Source organism: Orcinus orca, chromosome 2 (genome assembly GCF_937001465.1).
Source record: "Orcinus orca chromosome 2, mOrcOrc1.1, whole genome shotgun sequence".
Classification (NCBI taxonomy): Eukaryota; Metazoa; Chordata; class Mammalia; order Artiodactyla; family Delphinidae; genus Orcinus; species Orcinus orca.
The window spans coordinates 86,400,192-86,421,895 of NC_064560.1; the positions used below are offsets into that span (position 1 = coordinate 86,400,192).

The 21,704-nt window shown below is 36.2% G+C and overlaps 1 protein-coding gene across 14 annotated transcripts in view; it reads right to left on the minus strand.

The window, feature by feature from the left end:
* Positions 1 to 21,704, minus strand: part of NEO1 (neogenin 1) — a 251,566-nt gene that overhangs the window by 164,630 nt on the left and 65,232 nt on the right. For all 14 annotated transcript variants that reach the window (XM_004276278.3, XM_033440041.2, XM_033440030.2 and 11 more), the window contains 3 exons: positions 15,505 to 15,822; positions 9,574 to 9,849; positions 6,463 to 6,616 (listed from right to left, as the gene is read on the minus strand). In XM_004276278.3, coding sequence (XP_004276326.1) covers positions 6,463 to 6,616; positions 9,574 to 9,849; positions 15,505 to 15,822 — 748 coding nt within the window. The remainder of the gene's footprint in view (positions 1 to 6,462; positions 6,617 to 9,573; positions 9,850 to 15,504; positions 15,823 to 21,704) is intronic.

Here is a 21,704-nt window from a genome sequence, read left to right on the forward strand (position 1 = left end):
CTAAGTCATCAAACTTACATGATGTATAGTTGTGTATAGTATTCCCTTATTATCCTTTTGATGTTTGCAGGGTCTATAGTGGCATTCCTGGTTCAGTCCTAATACTGATCATTTGTGTCTTCTCCCTTTTTTTTCCCAGTTCACTGATTCTTTCCTCTGTCCCATTAGTCTCTTGCTGAGCTCATCTATTGAGTTTTTCTTTATTTTAGTTATTGTCTTTGTTCAAAATTTTCCATTTAGTTCTCCTTTAAGTCTTCTCTTTCTTTTTGAAGAGACTTTCTATTTATCTGCTGAGATACTCTATTTTTCCATTTGTTTCATGTGTGTTCGTAATTCCCTGTTGAAGCATTTTAATGATGACTGTGTTAAAAATCTTTTTAAAATATATCTTTATTGGAGTATAAATGCTTTACAATGTTGTGTTAGTTTCTGTTGTACAACAAAGTGAATCAGCTATATGTATACATATATCCCCATAACCCCCTCCCTTGAGCCTCCCTCCCACCCTCCCTATCACACCCCTCTAGATCATCACAAAGCATCAAGCTGATCTCGCTGTGCTATGCAGCAGCTTCCCACTAGCCATCCATTTCACATTTGATAGTGTATATATGTCAATGCTACTCTCTCAGTTCATCCCAGCTTCCCCCCTGCCCCCCCATCCCAGGTCCTCAAGTCCATTTCTACATCTGCATCTTTATTCCTGCCCTGCAACTAGGTTCATCAATACTGGTTTTTTAGATTCCATATATGTGCGTTAGCATACAGTATTTGGTTTTATCTTTCTGACTTACTTCACTCTGTATGACAGACTCTAGGTCCATCCACCTCATTACAAATAATTCAATTTCGTTCCTTTTTATGGCTGAGTAATATTCCATTGTATATATGTTCCACATCATCTTTATCCATTCATCTGTCGATGGACATGCTTCCATGTCCTGGCTATTGTAAACAGTGCTGCAATGAACACTGTGGTACATGTAATTCTTTGAATTATGGTATATGCCCAGTAGTGGGATCGCCCGGTCATATGGTAGTTCTATTTTTAGTTTTTTAAGGAACCTCCATACTGTTCTCCATAGTGGCTGTATCAATTTACATTCCCACCAACAGTGCAAGAGGGTTCCCTTTTCTCTGCACCCTACCCAGCGTTTACTGTTTGCAGATTTTTTGATGATAGCCATTCTGACCGGTGTGAGGTGATACCTCATTGTAGTTTTGATTTGCATTTCTCTAATGATTATTGATGTTTAGCATCTTTTCATGTGTTTGTTGGCAACCTGTATGTCTACTTTGGAGAAATGTTTATTTAGGTCTTCTGCCCATTTTTGGATTGGGTTGTTTCTGCAATACTGAGCTGCATGAGTTGCTTGTACGTTTCGGAGATTAATCCTTTGTTGTTTCATTTGCAATATCTTCTCCCATTCTGAGGGTTGTCTTTTTGTCTTGTTTATGGTTTCCTTTGCTGTGCAAAAGCTTTTAAATTTTATTAAGTCCCATTTGTTTTTGTTTTTATTTCCGTTACTCTAGGAAGTGGGTCAAAAAAGATCTTGCTGTGGTTTATGTCAAAGAGTGCTCTGCCTACAATTTCCTCCAAGAGTTTGATAGTGTCTGGCCCTACATTTAGGTCTTTAATCCATTTTGAGTTTATTTTTGTGTATGGTGTTAGGAAGTGTTCTAATTTCATTCTCTTACATGTAGCTGTCCAGTTTTCCCAGCACCACTTATGGAAGAGGCTGCCATTTCTCTATTGTATATTCTTGCCTCCTTTGTCAAAGATAAGGTGACCATATGTGTGTGGGTTTGTCTCTGGGTTTTCGATCTTTTTCCACTGATCTATATTTCTGTTTTTGTGCCAGTACCATACTGTCTTGATTACTGTAGCTTTGTAGTACAGTCTGAAGTCAGGGAGTCCGATTCCTCCAGCTCCATTTTTCTTTCTCAACATTGCTTTGGCTATCCGTGGTCTTTTGTGTTTCCATACGAATTGTAAAATTTTTTGTTCTAGTTCTGTGAAAAATGCCATCAGTAATTTGATAGGGATTGCAATGAATCTGTAGATTGCTTTGGGTAGTATAGTCATTTTCACAATGTTGATTCTTCCAATCCAAGAACATGGTATATCTTTCCATCTGTTTGTATCACCTTTGATTTCTTTAATCAGTGTCTTATAGTTTTCTACATACAGGTCTTTTGCCTCCTCTAAGATCAGGAACAATACAAGGGTGCCCACTCTAACCACTATTATTTGACATAGTTTTGGAAGTTTTAGCCACAGCAATCAGAGAAGAAAAAGAGACAAAAGAAATCCAAATTGGAAAAGAAGTAAGACTGTCAGTGTTTGCAGATGACATGATACTATACATAGAAAATCCTAAAGATGCCACCAGAAAACTACTAGAGCTAATCAATGAATGTAGCAGGATACAAAATTAATGCACAGAAATTTCTTGCATTCCTATACACTAACAATGAAAAATCAGAAAGAGAAATTAAGGAAACACTCCCATTTATCACTGCAACAAAAAGAATAATATACCTAGGAATAAACCTACCTAAGGGTGCTTTAAAAATCTCTGTCAGGTAATTCAAAGACCTGTCATCTCAGTGTTGGCATCAATTGACTCTCTTTTCTCTTTTGAGATTTTCCTTGTTCTTGGTATGAATGGGTGATTTTCAACTGAAATCTGGATATTTGGGGCATCATATTATATAAGACTCTGGATCTTACTAAACCTTTTGTTTTCAGCTGGCTTCTTCTGACACCCAGAGGAAAGGGGAGGTGCCACCTCATTATGTCAGGTGGAGGTAGAAGTCCAGGTTCTACACTCAGTCTCCACTGATACCTGAGGGGGAAGTGGGGACTCCTCTTTACCCCTTAGCAGGGTTGGGAGTTCTGGCTCCTCACCAGGCTTCCACTGATACTGCCCCCCTGGCTGGGTGCAGTAACAGTAACTCATTACTGTTCCCCACATGGCATCCAATGATACCATGAAGAGAGGGTGTCAATGCTACATGGTGCTGAAAGTCCTGACTCTCTACAGGCCTCCTCTGATACCACTCCAGTGGAAAAGGGAAGTTGGGAAGGAGTGTCTCTTATTGCCAGGTGGGATAAAAGTCCAGGCTCCCCGTGTGTCTCCACTGATACAGCAGGGGTGGGGGCCTCAATACTTCCCAGTTGGGATGAAAATCTTGGCTCTCTACTTAGCCTCTGACACCATATAGCAGGGAGGATGGGAGACCTCATTACAACCTGGTAAGGATGGAAGTCTAGGCCTCCCACTTGGCCTTTGCTGGCATGGGAGAGGATGGGGCCACAGTTTCTTATGTGGTGTATGGCTGGAGTAGGAGCGGTTATAGTCTAACAGTTTTTATCTTGCCAGGCTGCCTCTTTCCTGGTCTTTTGGCTAGAGAGAGCACACTTTTGGTAGAGCTTTTCTTTTTATGCCTAGTGGTGTTTCCAAGTTATCAGCTTCTTCAGCTCAAGCTGGGACATACGAGGCAAAAACAAAAACCAGGGAACACACCATCATGGTGTTCCTTCGGTCTAAAAGCCCCTAGCCAGTCAATCTTCCTCTCTCCATCTTTCAGAGTCTTCTTATGTTTGTTTTACATATAATGGCTAGAGTTTTTAGTTGTAATTAGCAGGAAGAATACAGAAAAATACTATTCAATCTTCCCAGAAATGGAAGTCCTCTACTTGTTTTTTAAATACTCTAATTTTTCTACTATTGTCAACTGTAATAACATTAAGCATCTTTATAACTATAACCTGTTCTTTTGCAGCTGGGTTCTAATCTATCATTCCACTAAAACATAACATTATTTAATTACTAAATTACATTTTGCTGTCAGTCACCTTGTACTTTGGCATCTGTATTTTCTAAATTCTCCCCCTTTCAAATAAAACTACTCAGTGAATGGGATACATTTCCACCACCACCTCCACTTCAATACCTATGTTTGGTTTGGATCGGAACAAATCTGATCAAAAGATTAAGTAAATATATCAATTCTTAAGACATTTATAAAAGCCATGGAAATGTTTTAAAATATTCATTTTCAAAGAGGTCTTAAAATTAACGATAGAGAAGGATGTCCAATAATTTAAGTTTTTTTACTAGACCCAGCCCAGTTACTACCTGGATTTCTAGCCACTTTTTCCTTTCAATTTCTAAATTTCTTTCTAATTTGAAGTCTAAACAATTTATTAACTAAGGTCCATCTATATATCTCATAAGGCCCTGGGAGAAACAGATATTTTGAGTAATTACCTGCATCTAACCTGAAGCACTCTTGTGTTCCATTCATCTACTTACATTTTCCTATACTACATTCAGATACTCAACCAAAATATACTGGTCACCACTATCCTTACCCAATTATATGCCAAGCACTGTGCCAGGGTCTGGAAACATCAATGTGAACAACACCAACAGTATCCTGCTCTTATATTCTTCTGAAGCTTCCTGAGACAGTGATATATCAAAGCAATGCTTCTCAGACTTTTCTACCATATAACGCAAGTATTCAGAAGCCTACAGAACTCAAGGTTGGAAACAGTCTACTCAATCTTATGTCTCCTATTTATCCTTAAAATTCAGAGTAATATTACTAGGAAATTACTAAATTTGCCTTAATTTTCTTCATAGCACTTATCATAAACTAAAATTTCATACGTTCATATGATTATTGCCTCACTCTTCAGCACTGGAATACAAGCTTCGTGAGAGCAAAAAACCTCTATTTGGTTCACTACTCTATTCCCTGCTAGAATAGGGCCTAACGTAATCAGCATTCAATAAATATTTGTTGAATAATTACTGTATAAACAAATGAGAATCACAGAAATTCTCACTTTTATTTCTTACTTAAGAAATCAAACTCTTATATCATTATTTATCTTCAGAATGTACTTCTATGATTATGAAATATAAAAGTTTTAAAAATAACCTAGCTCAGCTTTCCCATTCCTGATACTTTGTTCTAACATGCAGCCAATTAAAATTTCTACTCTAAGAGCTTGAAATTTGTATCCCCTATTTTAAGGTTCCTTATGTTTCAGGTAGCGTAAGTTTAAAATAATTCCCTTGAAGTCTTAGAAATTCTTTGCATAATATTTAGCTGGGAAAAAGAGTGTGGAAAAAAGGAAGTAAAATACAGGCAGAAGTTGGTGACTGCATAGGTGTTCAGCAAGAAATCAGATGATACTGAAGATGATACTCTCAGTTTTGCTAATGGAACAAGTGAGGAACAATCTGATTGTATTCTGGCATCCCCACTGATCAGTAAAGGTTGATCACTAAGCTGACTAGTCAGATATCCCCTTCCATGTCTTGTTTACTGAACGACACAAATTAAGATTATCTGCTTACTTTGAATTACTCAACTGCGAAGCTCTATACTTGCTCTGTCCAAATCAATAGCCACTAGCCACATGTGGCTACTGACACTTGAAATGTGGCCAGACTGACTCAGGAACAGAATTTTAATTTTATTTAATTTTTATTTAAATGTAAAAGTTGAAGCAGCATTAAACACAAACTTCACTGTTTTGGTAGAACTAAATTTCCCTTTCACCTGTACACTGCATAAATTAGTATATTTAATAGTGCGTGTATACTAGAAATTTTAATATTATATATGTATGTGGCTTACATCACACTTCTATTGGAAAGCACTGCTCTAGGACATTGGTTCTCAACTGGGGACAATTTTGTTCCCCAAGAGACATCTGGCAATATCTAGAAACATTTTTGGTTGTCACAGCTTGGGAGTGCTACTGCATCTCATGGGCAAAGGCCCGGGATGTTACTAAACATCCTACAATGCACAAAACGACTTTGTTTTGTAAACAAAACATACCTAACTACCACCACCACCACCACCTCAGTTCTCTTACCAAAATACAACTGAGAAAAGTATCCATTACCTAAGGAAGTAATGAGGGGGGTTGGGAGAGATGACAGGTGGCTGATGTCAACAGAAAAGGCTGGTGTGTAAGATGAAAATTTTGTGATCATACAAGGAAGCTGGTATGATTTTAAAAGGCAAAAACAAAAGAATGAGGAATACATTTTCTTTTATTGTTTAAGTAAAGAAAAAAACTACTATCGACAAAATGCATATGAGAGTAAGTGAGACGTCTCAGGTAGTCAGGATCAGAAACTCTTGCAACAATTTAGGGAAGGAGGTCCTAAGGCCTGAATTTAAGTGTACTGCAGCTCAGAAAAAAACAATGGAATAATTATCCCTTAATATCTTAAAAGCATTTTTTTCTTTAAACATCCTAATTATATACAGCAATATAAACATATTTCAAGAATGATAAATGAGCATCATGATATAGTTAAATAAAAATGAAAGATATAATCGTTTTAAAATTAATCAAGAGTCCCAAATAAGATCAGACCAAGTCTCACACTAAGGCTGAAAAGGCTTTTAGGCAGACATTTTTACCTTTCTGTGTCAAGCGCTTCCTCATTTTTCATCCATCTAATGGTTGGAGTAGGAAGTCCTGAAGCAACACATGGTAACACTGCACTCTGACCAATGACTCTGACTAAGGAAGAAGGTTGTTTCAAAAATACCAAGTTTGATGTAACCTCAGGATCTAAAAAAAAAAAATTAAACAAAAGACAATAATTAAGAAAGCACTTTACCACTTTAATGATAAAGAATGGCAAATTCCTATTCAGTCTGTGTGGCTTTATACAACAAAATAGTTTAAGCAAAAGTGACAAGAAAATTCCATTTAAATTAGCAAACATTTCTTAATAATTTCCATGTGCAAAACTTTGTGCTAGGCTCTCTGGGGGCCTTAAAGATGTATAAGTTATAGCTCCTGCTTTCAATGTGCTTACTGGTCATCTGAGTGAGATCTGACATGAATCCCCTTCATTTTAAAAGGTAACATAAAGTAAATGCTTCATGAGTGGTACAAATAGAAAAAAGACTGATCAAGCTCAGGACCCTTAGCAGTATCCTCCCCACTCACAGGGATACCATAAGTGGTTTCTTTTCCTTCCCTACACCTGTGTGTTACTTCTGAAAATCTTTGATCTTCATCGCTTTGACTTTCTCACTTAGACTGTCAAACCTTTGATTTTATAATGGTGCAACTAACAGGCTACCACTATACGTGTATTCACTTCATACAGCTGCCCTCTTATGAGCATATGAAAAGGCCATACTCGTGGGGTAGAAGATAGGGTTCTCTACTAGATGGGGGTGCTATTTCTAATGTTAAGTTTTGAGAAAAAAAGACTGTTCTCAGGCAAAGAGATGTGACTCTTATCCCCATACTCTTAGAAAAAGATGTTCTATAGCCATGGTAACAACCACCAGAGCTGGCCTTAAACTTATGTAACCAATCGATGACAGTTCTGTAGCTATGGTAACAAGTAAACACTGTCTAATAGTTCAGTACAACTCGCTTCAGTGAACATGCCTTTGAAAGCCAACCAATGAGTTTAACCAATGCCTTTAAAAGTCAGCCATTCAGTGGTGGAATCCCTTGCTTCTAAGGCTGACACTGCTCTCATCTCTGTAACCAACCACAAAACATGCTTCTATTACTGACATCAACCCAACCCAGCCTCCTAACCAACACACCAAGAACAATGTCTTCCCAAAAATTTTATAGGAGATTAGCAGTTTGCATTATTCAAGACGACTATGCTTTACAAGCATAGCTCTCCGTTAAGTAAACAAAACATTCTGTACTTTTTGTTTCAGATATTTCATGGTGGCTCATCCTTTTGACACCAAGAATCTTATTTACTTGAATCTGGTTTTAGGATTTGCTTGACTGCTACCACAGATTTAGAGAAAAAAGTATGACCTCTGTCTGCTATCAAATATGCCCTCTGTCACATAAAAGCAAGTCAGGAAGTAGGCAGGAAGACATCGCTATATAGCAATAGTTCTCTTTCACCTTGAACTATTTACCTAGAATTAATCAAATTTTGATCAAAACAAACAAATCTGAACAAATATTTATTGGCTTCTATGTGCCAGTTACCATTCTTGGCAGCAGACAAAATTCCCTGCCCTAGTTGAGCTTACATACTAATAAGGGGAGAGAGACAACAAATAGAAGACATGGTATGTCAGCTGGTGTATGTTCTCAAGCAAAATGAAGGGGGAAGGAGAAAGCGCTGGGGCACAAATGGAAGACTGTTGTTTTAAACAGTGGTCCAAGAAAGCTTCACTGATAAAGTGATATTTGAGCAGAGAGGTAAGACAGTGAGTCAGGCAGAGATATCTGAGGCAAGAGGAGTCCAGGCAGAGAAAACGGCAAGTAGAAAGACCCTAAAGCAAGAGCATGTTTGGAGTGTTCTAAAAACATAAGGTGGCAACAATCACAGAGTGTGGGAGAGAAGGGTATGAGATGTAAGAAGAGAGATGGGGGAGGGAGGTGGCATTAAGGTTATACAAAACCTTACAGGCCAAGGACTTTTAACATTTGCTCTGAGATGGGAAACCATTAGGAGGTTTTATGCAAAGATGTGACATGATCTAATAAACATCTTAAAAGATAACTGTGGCTGCTGAGCTGAGAATACACTGGGATAGGAATGATAAGAGCAAGAACGACGATGACAAAGGAAGAAACTGCATTTTAAAAAATCAGTTCAAGGCCCATTAGGAATACTCTCAAGAGTGGCTGCTCATAACATTGGATAACATTGGCCTCCCTTTGCAAGCCAATCCATAGGCTAAAAACATGCCTACAAAATGGTTATATATAAAAACTGTCCAAACAATGTAGGGATGGTCCAACTCAGATTTGAAATGAGAAATATGGAAAGAATCAGGCATGTAGCAGTGGGAACAGAAGCTGAAAGGTCATGAAACACCAAGAGGGTAGAGGGACTATGATGAGCCACAAGTGAGAGGACATCACAAGAAAGCAGAAGTTACAGAGCTGAGAAAAGATGCACAAAACAGATTATGAGGAAAGCCAGTAAGGGAAGAAAGAATGAGAACCCACAAAGAGAAGGAAACACAGAAAGAGGAGTGTTCATTAAAATGGGGGAGCATCACAAAGATCCAAGAACTCTTGCTCACCAGTGTCTCTAGAGATGCTGTACTAACAGTTACTACTCTGCCCATCCCTTATATGAACCAGCCTGAGTGAGTCTCTGATTCTTATAAGTAAAAAGACTTGACTACAAAAACAACCCTATTACAGGGAGGTAAGAGAACTATAAAAACAACCTTATTACAGGGAGGTAAGAGAACTATAAAAAGTATGCTATTGGGGGAGAGAGCAGAAGATAGAGGTTTGACAAAAGACACAGAGCTAATGTTTCTTTGGCCATGAAGAACGCCACAGATACTGAACATACTTTACTGCTTGGTAAATTTTTACTGACCAACACATTTGCTAAAAATCTGTCTGGTATGTTTTCTTCTTTTGTCTCCCTGTAAGAAACTGAAACTCTTTATGCTGACATTAATATCTCAACCCACACCTGTAACACTGTTTATTAAAAAAAATTCTAACAGAACAATTTTTATCCATTAATAAACATAAAACCAACAGTGCTGATAATAAACTAATACCTGGAAGAACTTTTAATTCAACTTCATCACTATACTTTGGTGGCCCACCACTTTCAACTATGCAGCGATAGAGTCCCCCATCTCCTTCAGTTGCGTTGCTGATAACTAGTGTTCCACTTGGAAGTTTGGTAAGTCTATCATCCAGAAGAAGAGGCTGTCTGTTCTGTTCCCACCTCACAAATGGGACCAAATCTGCATTAACTTCACAATTCAGAATTGCACTGTTCCCAACATAAACCGAAGAAGGTTCTGGTTGGCTGGAAAATCTTGGAAGACCTAGACAATAAAGAAAATGAGAAAATAAAAAGTAGTTAAATATTACTTTAAAATGTAGTCATAGGAACCAGGAGCAAGTCAGCCAGTGTGGCCACATGTGTAGTGGAACCAGGGTCAAGAAGGTCCATGGGTCAGGATATTGGCTACATACAGGGATACAGATCAAGTAAATAAATGTACTAGGAATAACTGGAGTCAGATTCCTCACAGTTGAAGAAGCAAGGTACAAATATTAAAAGCAGAAGGGTAGAATAAATCCCATGGTATTGAACTAGAACAGAGGTACCAGTATAAACAGTTTTATAAAACTACAGATGTATATAGATAGATGTATATCTGGATATAAATGTATATGCGTAAAATATATATACGTTTCATATACAGTTATTACAGATACACACACACGCATACTAACTCTGGCCAGAGAGCCCAGAATCAATGTCACTTCAGTAGCAATGTGTACATACGGTGACCTAATCATGGTTTCTAAATACTATTCTCCACTAATGCAGCTTGGATAAATGGCTGATCCTAGGACTGGAGTAGGGAAAGAACAATATGAGTCTGGAAAATCTTGTGAGAGAAAGTAAGGAAGTATCTAAAGGATAACAGGGACATATCAAAAGGACACAGAAGTCAGATCAAAAGGAGTTTCCTCTGGCTAGATCTGGGATAATGAACATTAATGCAGGAAGAATCAAGAATGGATGCTAAAACTAGTAAGTGAAAGTTGGATGAAGAATAGGATATTTACAGAGTATCAAATTACTTCTTCCCAAAATACTTATTACTAATTAATAAAAGTACAAATATTTATTAACTTTAGAGTAAAGAAACATAGTACAGACAATCTTAACCAAGTAATAAAAGTTAACATCACCAGTAATGGAACAAAACACCACATGCTTCCTGATATGATGCACTAATAATACAGCATCACTTCTGTGATATTTCTCCCCAAAATGCAAAATCTAAATCTATTCATGGAGGAAAATTAGAAAATCTGAAATGAGACAAGGATAAACTGAAGAATGGTTTGAGATCGTAAGAATCTAAGGAGAGAACTACTAAGTAAAACTTGTAACCCTGGACCAGAAAGGAAGGGGGATGATGGGGCATAGTTTCTGCTTTTGTTTTTTCTGCTACTTAGAACATTATTGAGACAACCAATGAAATATGAATTGTATCTATGGATTAAATGACAGAATTTTATTAAGGTTAATTTCCTAATATTGATGGATGTTTACTTAGGAAGAGGTCCTTGTTTTTAGGAAATACACACAGAAGTATTTAGGTTGGGGTAACATCTGCAACTTACTCTTAATGGTTAAGAAAAAATTTTATGTGGGTATGTGCATATTAGATGATAAGCAGATGTGGTAAAATGTTAACAATCGGGTAATCTGATTGAAGAATATATGAGATTTCTTGGTTTCATTCTTATGACAATTCCACAAATTTAAAATTATTTCAAAATAGAATATTAACCAAAAAAATGTAGTCATAAATACTTTGTAGACGCCACAGAACGTAATGGTTAAGAGCAGATATACAAGGATCCACTGCTCCACATCCTCATTTGGTACTGGCGTACTTTTTGACTTTTAGCCACTCTAACAGGTGTGAAATGGTACCCCATTGTGGTTTTAATTTGTATTTTCCTAATGATTAATGATTTTGAGCATCTTTACATATGATATCACCTACATTTTCACTTATTAAATGTCTGTTCAAGTCTTTTGCCCATTAAAAAATAGGGTTGGGGCTTCCCTGGTGGTGCAGTGGTTGAGAGTCCACCTGCCGATGCAGGGGACACGGGTTCGTGACCCCGGTCCGGGAAGATCCCACATGCTGCGGAGCGGCTGGGCCTGTGAGCCATGGCCACTGAGCCTGCGCGTCCGGAGCCTGTGATCCGCAACAGGAGAGGCCACAACAGTGAGAGGCCCGTGTACCGCATAAAACAAAAAAAAAAAGTGGTGTTTTTCTTTTTATTGTTGGTTTGTAGTAGTTATTAAAAATATATTGCAGCCATGAGTTCTTTTTTAAGCATATACTGTGAATATTCTCCCCAATCTGTGGGCTGACTATTCATTTCTAAAGGTGCCTTAGATGAGCAGAACCTCTTCTTATAATAAAATCTAAATTATCTTTTTTTCTTAAAAAAAAAAGAGCAGATATACAGAAAAAACTAGTGGTTAACGTGGGGGAAAGTGGGGTGGGGACACATGGGAGGGGGAGTTGAAGGTACAAACTATTGGGTATAAGACAGGCTCAATGATGTATTGCACAACATGAAGAATATAGCCAATAATTTTATAATAACTGTAAATGGCAAGTAACCTTTAAAAATTGTATAAAAATAAAAAAAATTTTAAGTGACTCTGATATGCTCAGAACACAACAAAATGTTTCTTCAAAGACTAGCAAACATTAAATAATGAGAAACATAATTCCAGGTTTTCTAGTTCTATGATAGTCAATTAGTCTATATGGAAATGACACACAGGTTGTCTAGCTCTGCTACAAATTTTTTCTTATTTTTTATTTCAAGGGGATTTTTGAAGGAAAGAAATAAAGATAAAATTAACCAAATATCTACTTTTCAGAAATTGGAAAATTAGAAGAATTAACAAAGATAAACAGAAACTAATAAAGTAGGGGAAAAAAGGAATCAAATAAAACCAAGAACTAGTTCTATTTTTAAAAAGTCAAAATATTCTCCCTCCTGTGCTCTCATGAAAATGAGTAATTTTTTAAAATATAAACCCACAACAACATATGGGAAGTTGGCAGACAAGAGATTTCAAAAAGTTTCTGGATAGGGAAAGCAGATGGAGGAACTAGTAACTGACATATCGAGGCAGAAAATGCTGCAGCTTCTTTTGCTCACGAGTAGGAGGCCAGTTTGTCCTGCTGTCTTTGGAGAATTGCAGGAGAAAAGAGAGAGAGTGGGAGTGAGGCATGGGATTGACAAGAAGGGATTAACAGTGTGTGTATTTAGACTACCCAGTTACCCCACCTTTGGGCACAAAACACCCACAGCCAGGGGACTGCCCAGGCAGTAAAAGAAAAATTTCTGCTGTGGAGATATGAGACAGCCCAGAGAAGACGACCTGTCACATTTAATTCTATGAGCTATCTACTTAGTGTGCTTTCAAAAATTCCCCTTCTTGTTTGACTTAGCCAGAGTCAGTTTCTATTGCTTGCAAACAAAGAACTCTAACCAATAGTTTTTCAGAATGGCAATTTAGCAGGAGCGTATTTTTTTTTGGCAGCATTTTTTAAAAAATAGTTTTACTGAGGTACAATTTATATGATAAAGGCTACCATTTAAAGTGCACAATTCAATGGTCTTTAGTATATGCAGAGTTGTGCAACCATCACTATCATCTAATTTTAGAACATTTTCACCATCCCCCAAAGAAACTTTGTATTCACTTGCAGTCATTCCCGTTCCTTGTACCCACCCCTTTCCCACCCTCTTCATGTCCTCATTCCCCCCATCTCCAGTCCTATTCTATTCTACAGAAATAAAGATTTGCAAAAGTTTGTTCACTATACTGCTGTCTATAAGATCAAACAATTTTTATCCATTAACTATTCATCAAAAAGGGAATTTTTAGATAAATCACAATATATACAAATACAATGGATACTATGCAACTATTAAGAAGAACTTCTACTCATGTCTTAGCTTAGATATTATTTCCTCCTGATACCCAGGCCAAGAGCAGGTTAAACAAATCTCCTACAGAATGTTGTTTGCAGCAAAAGAACTTGGGTTTTGTATTAAAATTGCCTATTTACTTAGATATTAGGTCAAAAATGTTTCCTAAAGGATATGAAAGCTAAAAGGAATGATGAACAAACCTAGCAGAGGAGAAGAAAGAGAAGAAAAGATGGAGGACACGATTAATAGGCAGTGAGGAAGCCGTGAACAAAGGCCAGAGGCAGAGGATGAAAGGAAGTGAAAACATTCAGTACTGCCAGAGCCTAAAATGAGGTGAGGGTGGTGATGGTGGTAGGAGGCAGGGACAGAAGCAGAACGGAGTGTTAGGAATGAAGCTGGAGAAGTGGAGGTCAGCTCACGAAAGGACTCAACAGGCCTGTTAAAGAGTTTAGACATTAACTTGATGTTGTTTACTGGAGAGCCACTGAAGGGTGAGAAAGAGTGCTCTGACCACAGAGTGGAGACTGGGTTGGAGGAGGGAAAAAATGAGGTGGCAGACAGTTACAAGGTTGTGATGAGGGATGACCAGGAGTAGCCTCAGGAAGGAGCATGTGGATCAAGTACAGAGGAATTAGGAAGCAGAATTCACTGGATTTGGTGATTGGACGTGGGGGACAGCTGAGAGGAAGGAGTTAAGATTAAAAGCCCAGCTTAAAATGTGAATGATAAACAAAGGCTGACCTAAGTGACATTATAGGGGCAGTCAGTCATAATGCTAACTTATTTATCAACATTTTGGAGAAAGTATGGCAAAAAGATTTTTGAAAGAAAGAGAAGAAAGAAAAAAGAGAAAAGGCAAACTGTCAAAAGGCCTGATTCTTTTCTCCTTTTATTTTTCCATCCTCAATCTGTGATTATGAAATAATTACAGTGGCTGTACATCACACTCAAATTCAACTTTTGAGTATTTGGCTGCAAAGAGAAAAAGAGCCATCACACTCTGAATGAACAAGCAAATACAACCTGTAGTGAGTAGGAGGTGGGGAGCCATGATCCAAGAGTGGGAACAAGATGGGAAACTACTGTCTCAGTCATATTCTTTGTTCACATGTTAGCATTTCACCAAGGTGAGAATAAATATAAGACTTAAAGATAAAACAATTTTTGTACAATCTGACCCTTAACAGAAACTTACTTCATCTGGTTCTCAAGTGTTAAAAACACTGATCTGAGGACTATAATATCTACTGCAAACAGTATGATCTCTTTAGGAACCATAGCTTATCTTTCTAGATCTTTAATTGTTCTTACACTTTCCAACATTTTTCAAACACGAATGCGCTAAAAGAGAGTCAATTTTTCTCTTTACAACCTTCTGCTCTTTATATATATACATATATATCCTACAGATTTTTGTTTTTAATTTTTAGTTTTTGGTGGGCCTTCTCTCTAGTTGCGGTGAGTGTGGGCCACTCTTCATTGCGGTGAGCGGGCTCCCCACTACGGTGGCCTCTCCCGTTTCAGAGCACGGTATCCTACAGATTTTTAAATAATCCAATTAAATGTCATTTCCTTGGTTAAGGCATAAAGAACCAAGACTGACTATACTACAAGTTTTACAAAATCATGCTAAATGGTTATGTGGGTAGGGTAAAAGTTCACAATCAAAGTGACAATTTTCCTGCACAACTTCTTTTGCCATTTCCAAGTTAAAAAGATAAAAAGACCTGGCTCAGTACTTCTGATAGCAACTTTAAGCCATCTAAACCATTAGAAAGTGGAAAAGTGCTATAGTTTAATCCCTACAGCACTGATCAAGTCCTAGCATAATCCTATACACCTGGTATATGCTCAATAGATACTTGTTAAATGAGTGTATTTGCTGTAACCAGTTTAAAGAAAACTCTAAGACAATACTGCTTTCATCAAGATTTACCCTTTATAAAAAATTTGAAAATACAAATAAATTACTCAACAAAACTTACCTGCTACTGTGAGCTTGGCTGTTCTGCTGACAATAGTTCCAAGACTCTCAACAGTGGCCACACACTGATAATAACCTTCATCAGGTTTATTGTGTTTGGAATGCACCACATTGCTAATAAATAAAGATCCATCTGGGAGAAGCTGGCGTCGATCGTCTGACACTAAGTTTAAAAAAGTTCCATCTTTCTTCCATTCAATTTTTGGAGAAGGCTCAGAATATGCTGAACAGTTTAGTATACCAGAAGAGCCTCTAATTGAGAGGGTATCCACTGGTTCCACCAAAAAATAAAATGGAGTGAATGTCCGAATGCTGGATCCTGCAAAAATAATAAAGAAAAAGAACAAAGTTAAGCAAAACTTTCCTCTACTACTGCTGTAAGAAAATATAACATGTCCAAAAATTATTCTTAAGTGGTTCCCCCTTAGGTATGATACACAAATACAGTCATTTCACTATGAATATCTAATAAATAAAATCTACTTTTTATTAGAAAATCAAAATTTGACCCATTTAGAAGAACATTAGGAAAAAAGACCCTGCTAGCAGAGATAATCCAACCTTGTTAGATGATATGAGTATCTAGTAAAAGTTTTATTTCAAACCCTACAATGGGATTTAGAAGTATTTAAAATTACGGTATTCAAAGTGAAATTTTCTACAGAATGTAAAGGAGGTAGAAAATTGAAATGATTCTTTGTTAATACGGTATCTCTTCTATGTTTACCAGCTGTACTTCTTTCATAAATTCACTATACACACCCTTTGTCCATTTTTCTAGTGGATTATTCATCCTATTGACTAAAAGCAATTTTTGGACATAGCTATCAAGTTTTGTAAATGTTCTTTTTTCTACTTTGATATTATGATTTTTTTGTTATAAGAAAATATATTTTAACTACATAAAAGTAAATCTGTTACATTTAAAAAGGTTTTCTTTATCGCAAGAATATTTTTTAAAATTCAGCTTTGTTTTGTGCTAGTACTTTTGTGGTTTCATGTTCTATATTTAATCTTCATCTAGAATTCATTTTGATGTAAAGACCACTGGAGGGATCAGGTTAATTTTTCTAAGTCTTCAGCCAGTTCTTTGAACATGGAAAAAACATAATTTAAAGAAAACATTTGCTATAAACCCTATATTCTCAGCCAGAGAAAGCTTTCCAACTTAGTTTTACCTCTTTTTTTCACGAGAACTACTGATCAACTCCTTTGTGAACAACTCGAGTTGGAATCAGATTTCTTCATATGAACAAATGAAACCAAGACTTTTTCAAATATACATCTACACAGCCCTTTATTTATAGGTTACCTACATTATGAATTTAAGTATGACACTAATTCTTTATTACCTAATAATAGTTATAAATAAATATGAAACACACTGGCAGAGGAAAGGAAATAATATTCACTTGGTTTAACATTTTCCAACACTTACAACGATAAATAAATTCCAAATAGACTAAGCACCCTTTCCCAAACACCACGAGGGGTTTCAATCCCCATTTGATGAATATGAAACTGATTCTTCAAGTCCTAAAACTCTTGAAAGTGAGCTTTAGGAATTTTTCAGAAGTAACCTACAGTAATTTGCTTCTTATTACTATAAAAATTTTTATACTGCATTAATTTACTGGAACTATAGTAAAATAAATCAAAATATAAACTTCAGGGCAGTAAAAAATGGTTAAATAAGAAAAATTACCTTTATACCTTTTCTGTATAACTATTAAGTCTTCATTACACCACCCAAATTTAAACTCAGAGATATATTAGATTGGCAGTTAAATTATGCAAATTAACAATTTAAAATAGTCATTAACTATATTAATAAATAAAATTAATTTAAAAATTTGGACAAAGTCTTTGCCATTTGACAAAAAAATACAAAAAAATTACACCAATATAAATATTTTACAGTTTAATGTTCTATCTTGATTTTGATTTTATTTCATTTAAAAAGCCTATGTCATATCAACCAAGTTGAACAAGAGTATATGTGTTCAAAAAAATCAAGAAAAAATTATACTCATGAAAGTTTACAGATGCCTTTGAAAAATCAAGGCACTTCAAAATTTTACCAAAAAATATCCATCCATTCAGTATACTTAGAATATAGCATTGCTTAAATATTTACATTTATCATCTTTTATTTTATTCTCTCAGCAGGGGGTGACCTAAGATAGTCTTCCTTCACTTAAAATCTCTCAAAGGCTTGCCACTACTTTTTATTAAAAAAAAAATCTAAATAAACTCCTTAACTGGCTTGCCGCATCACTCTGTGACTGGCCTCTGCCTACTCTCCAGGCCCCTCCCCTTGAATCGCTCTTCCTTCATCCGGTAAAGCATGCTGCACTCCTGTCAGTCTCATACAACATCTGCCCTCTTCACACAAGCTATTCCCACCGGCACCCCTCTCCAATTAACTAGTCTTCCCTCAAGCTCAGCTTAAATATCACTTTCTCAGAAAAGCTATCTGTCCCTAAAGCCCAGGCAAGATTAGTTTGCCCTGTTACAAGCAGGCATGGCATACAGTAATCTACCCACATAGCACTTCAAATGTATTAATCTTTAAATGTTTATAATAACTTGTTAAGGCAGAGAGAGTCGCAAGTTTTCTTGGTTCCTGGTACCCTTATTTGTTCAGTAATTTTTTTCATGAATTCCTTAGGCTAAAAGAAATACCTAAGAGTTCTGGTTGTTAGGTTCAAATGAATGAATAAATACTTGTGTCTTAACAAGTTAGTACCCGTTTGAAAAAATAATACACATAAATTGAAAAATATTTTAATTTCATCTTTCAGTAATCACAATTACTTATGGGATGTGTGCACCCATGGGCTTTGCACAACTTCTCAAATATTTAAATCCCATTGGATATTGCCATCCTCATTTCCTGTTCCACACATTTCTGCATGATACTTACTTTTTATCACAGTGACCACCAAAAACCCAACTTCACGAAGATATCGCAGCATCAAGATGAAAGCAGCACAATTAAATGTTGAACTGTGAACTACCTTGACCTAGAAGTTTACATGGTGTCTAACAGATATGTTTCCCTAAAAAGTCTGAAATATTCCTGTAAGTTCACTGAGGTGCTGTGGGGTATCTCAGGGTACAGTTTGGGAAGTGCAGGGTTACAATCTATCTTTCTCCAGTGTTTTTATTCACCATATTCTCAGTGCCCACCTAGCACAGTGGATGGTATCAATCTTTAGATTATACAACCAGATAACTTCTAAAAACTTCCACTGCTTAAAGTATTAATGAGACCACAGGTTCCATTCCAATACTAGGCAATTAGTATCACTCTCTTGCACAATAAAACTTACTAACAAGCAGGGTTTTTGTTAATTTTGATGAGCTTTTAAAAAAAATTATATAGAAGAGCAAAGAAAACCAAGAAGAGTCAAAATAATTTAGAAGAACAAAGTAAAGTAACTGCACTCATCAGTTACCAATATTTATAAAGCTACAGTAATTAAGCCACTATGTTCTGAAACAGGGTAAAACAGAGCCACGTAACAAGCTACAGAGCCCCAAAATACAGCTATATATATTTGGAAACTTAATATGCAGTAGAGATGGCATTTTGGGAAAAGGATGAATTACTCAACAAATGTTACTAGGGCAACTAGTTATCCATAGAGGAGGAAACTGGGACATCTACTCACAACATATAATAATAGACACGTGTTTCTGTGTATCAGGCACTGTTCTAAACATTATTTACATAGTAACCACACAATCTTCACTACTACCTTATGAGATAGGTACTATTATTATTTCCATTTTAAAGAAGGAAACTGAAGCACAGAAATGTTAATTAACTTGTCCAAGGTCACACAGGTATATAGTAAATGACAGAACCAGAGTCTGTGATCTTAACCACACTACACCACCACTCATATACATATAGAAAAATACATTCCAGACTTATGAAAAAATTAAGTCATAAAAGTTTTAGGAAAATACAGGGAGAGAATACCCTGGAGTTAGGCAACCTTTTAAATCAAAATAGGAAACCTTAAAGCTAGAAAAGATAGATTTGCTTTACTTCACTGTGTTTAAATTAAAAAACAAAACAAAACAAAAAAACTCTTGTATGGCAAAATACCATAACAAAGCAAAAGAGACCAGATTGGAAGAAAATATATCACGTATAACAGATAAAAAATTTAAAAGGTCACACCACTCAACAGAAAAATGGGTGAAACTGTGTTTCAATAAAACTTTATTTACAAAAACAGCAGGATGGATTTGATCTATTGGCTGTAGTTTACTGATTCCTGCCTTAGAATATTTAGCAAGCAAAAAACGAGTAAGCTACGTTTCAATTGATCTGAAATGAGTTCTGTGAAAAATGAACAATGCAGGCATATGCATATGATTGTAGGAGCACTGAGAAACATAGGAAAGTATACACCAGGTTGTTACGACCTGTCACTGGGAGGGGAAAGATGAGAGGGGACTGGTGGGGGATGGGGGGACAGGGAGGGAGGATAAAAATTCCCAAGCACAAGTAAAACAATTTTGTGATAAAAATCAGCTTGTATGTAATCCACCGATAAATATTATAAACATGTATGTGGTAGATATGGGTGTATGTTTACACTTGTGTGAATACCTAAAGGGATAGGCTTAACTAGTCACCAAAATGGGGATCATCTCAGTGTGGTAAGATTTCAGTTGCTTTTTAACTATTTCTTTCATCTTTGGTATTGTCTGAATATTTTACATTAAAAATAGTATTGTTTCTTTAAGCAGAAATAAAGCTATTTTCATCTTTATATTTAGTGTACATAGGAGGGGACAATATGAAAAGTCTGGGGTATATTCATATACTTAGATTGAATGATTGTCAAAATACATATATTTGTTGAATAAAAAACATTCAAGTTTTAAAATGTGTATAAGATGACCCCACTTACATTAAAATACATGTACACAGGTATATATATATATATATATGTGTGTGTGTGTGTGTGTGTATGCATATAATTAAATGTAAATATAGAGGGAAAAGTCTGGAAGAAAAGTCAACAGAGTTTTCTCCTGGGGAGAGTAGCAGGATTAAGCTGCTGATGGAGAGTGTACAGGGAGAAGGCTTTTTACTCCATGGATTTCTGTATTATTCACTTTTAAAAATATGAACAATTGCTTATGCATTCTTCTTGTCATCTTTTTATTCTATGATAAAAAATTTTTTGTTGTTGGTGGTGATTAATCCTTTGTTGAGGACAGAGGGTTTATTTTTCAAAAGATCCATCACCATTGTCTTTAACCACTTTTCCTTTGTCACAGTAGAAGAGTTATCAGACACTCACTCCCTGGCTGACTTTGTATAAAAACTGTCCTATACTTCTCACCAGGGTCCTGATTCCCTATCCACTTAAGTTTGCTTAATTTTAGTTTACTACAACCAGAGTCACTGTACAAATTATTCTGAAATAGGCTTAATGATTCTATCTGATCTCTTCTACGTTCTCAGTTCTCTGCAAATTTCTCACTTCTTAATGGAATAGCTCTCACTTCTTGATAGACTATTCCTCACTTTTTGATAGAATATTTCACACTTCTTGACAGAATTCCATCTTGTGAAAGGAAAATATCCACAGGGAACTCATTTCAGTTGGAATCCCCCCACCCCCAAATATCAACAAATCATAACAGTCACTGCACACTTTAATTATGTGGCCAATAATTATTCTAAATTTTACTGTACCCAGAGTAAAAAAAAAAACCAACAAAACACCACATAGTATATAAATACTAGCAGAAATAAAATGATACCTAGCTGTCTTATCGCCCAAAGAGGTTCAAAGTTATTGACAGTAGCAGAAATACAGAACAGAAGGGTAAGCAAACATTTTTAAATACCTACAAATATAAGCATTCTGTAGAATGTTATTCATCCTAGGAAAATCATCTCTTCACTATAAGCTAAGAGACTAATGTTGAAGGACATCATATTTCTTTTACTCCTTAACATTACTTTTGATCATCCCAACCCATCCAGTCAGTCTCTAAATCCTGTATTTCATCCTTCCTGAGCTTTTGGTGTCCACTATCTCCATATAGCTCAGGCTCTCTTGCTTCTAGTTCTCAATTTATAATTAAAACATTTAAAAATTAGAAAGTTCAAATAATTCAACATTCTAAGGGCTCAACCAAATACATTCATGTTATCTATTAAGA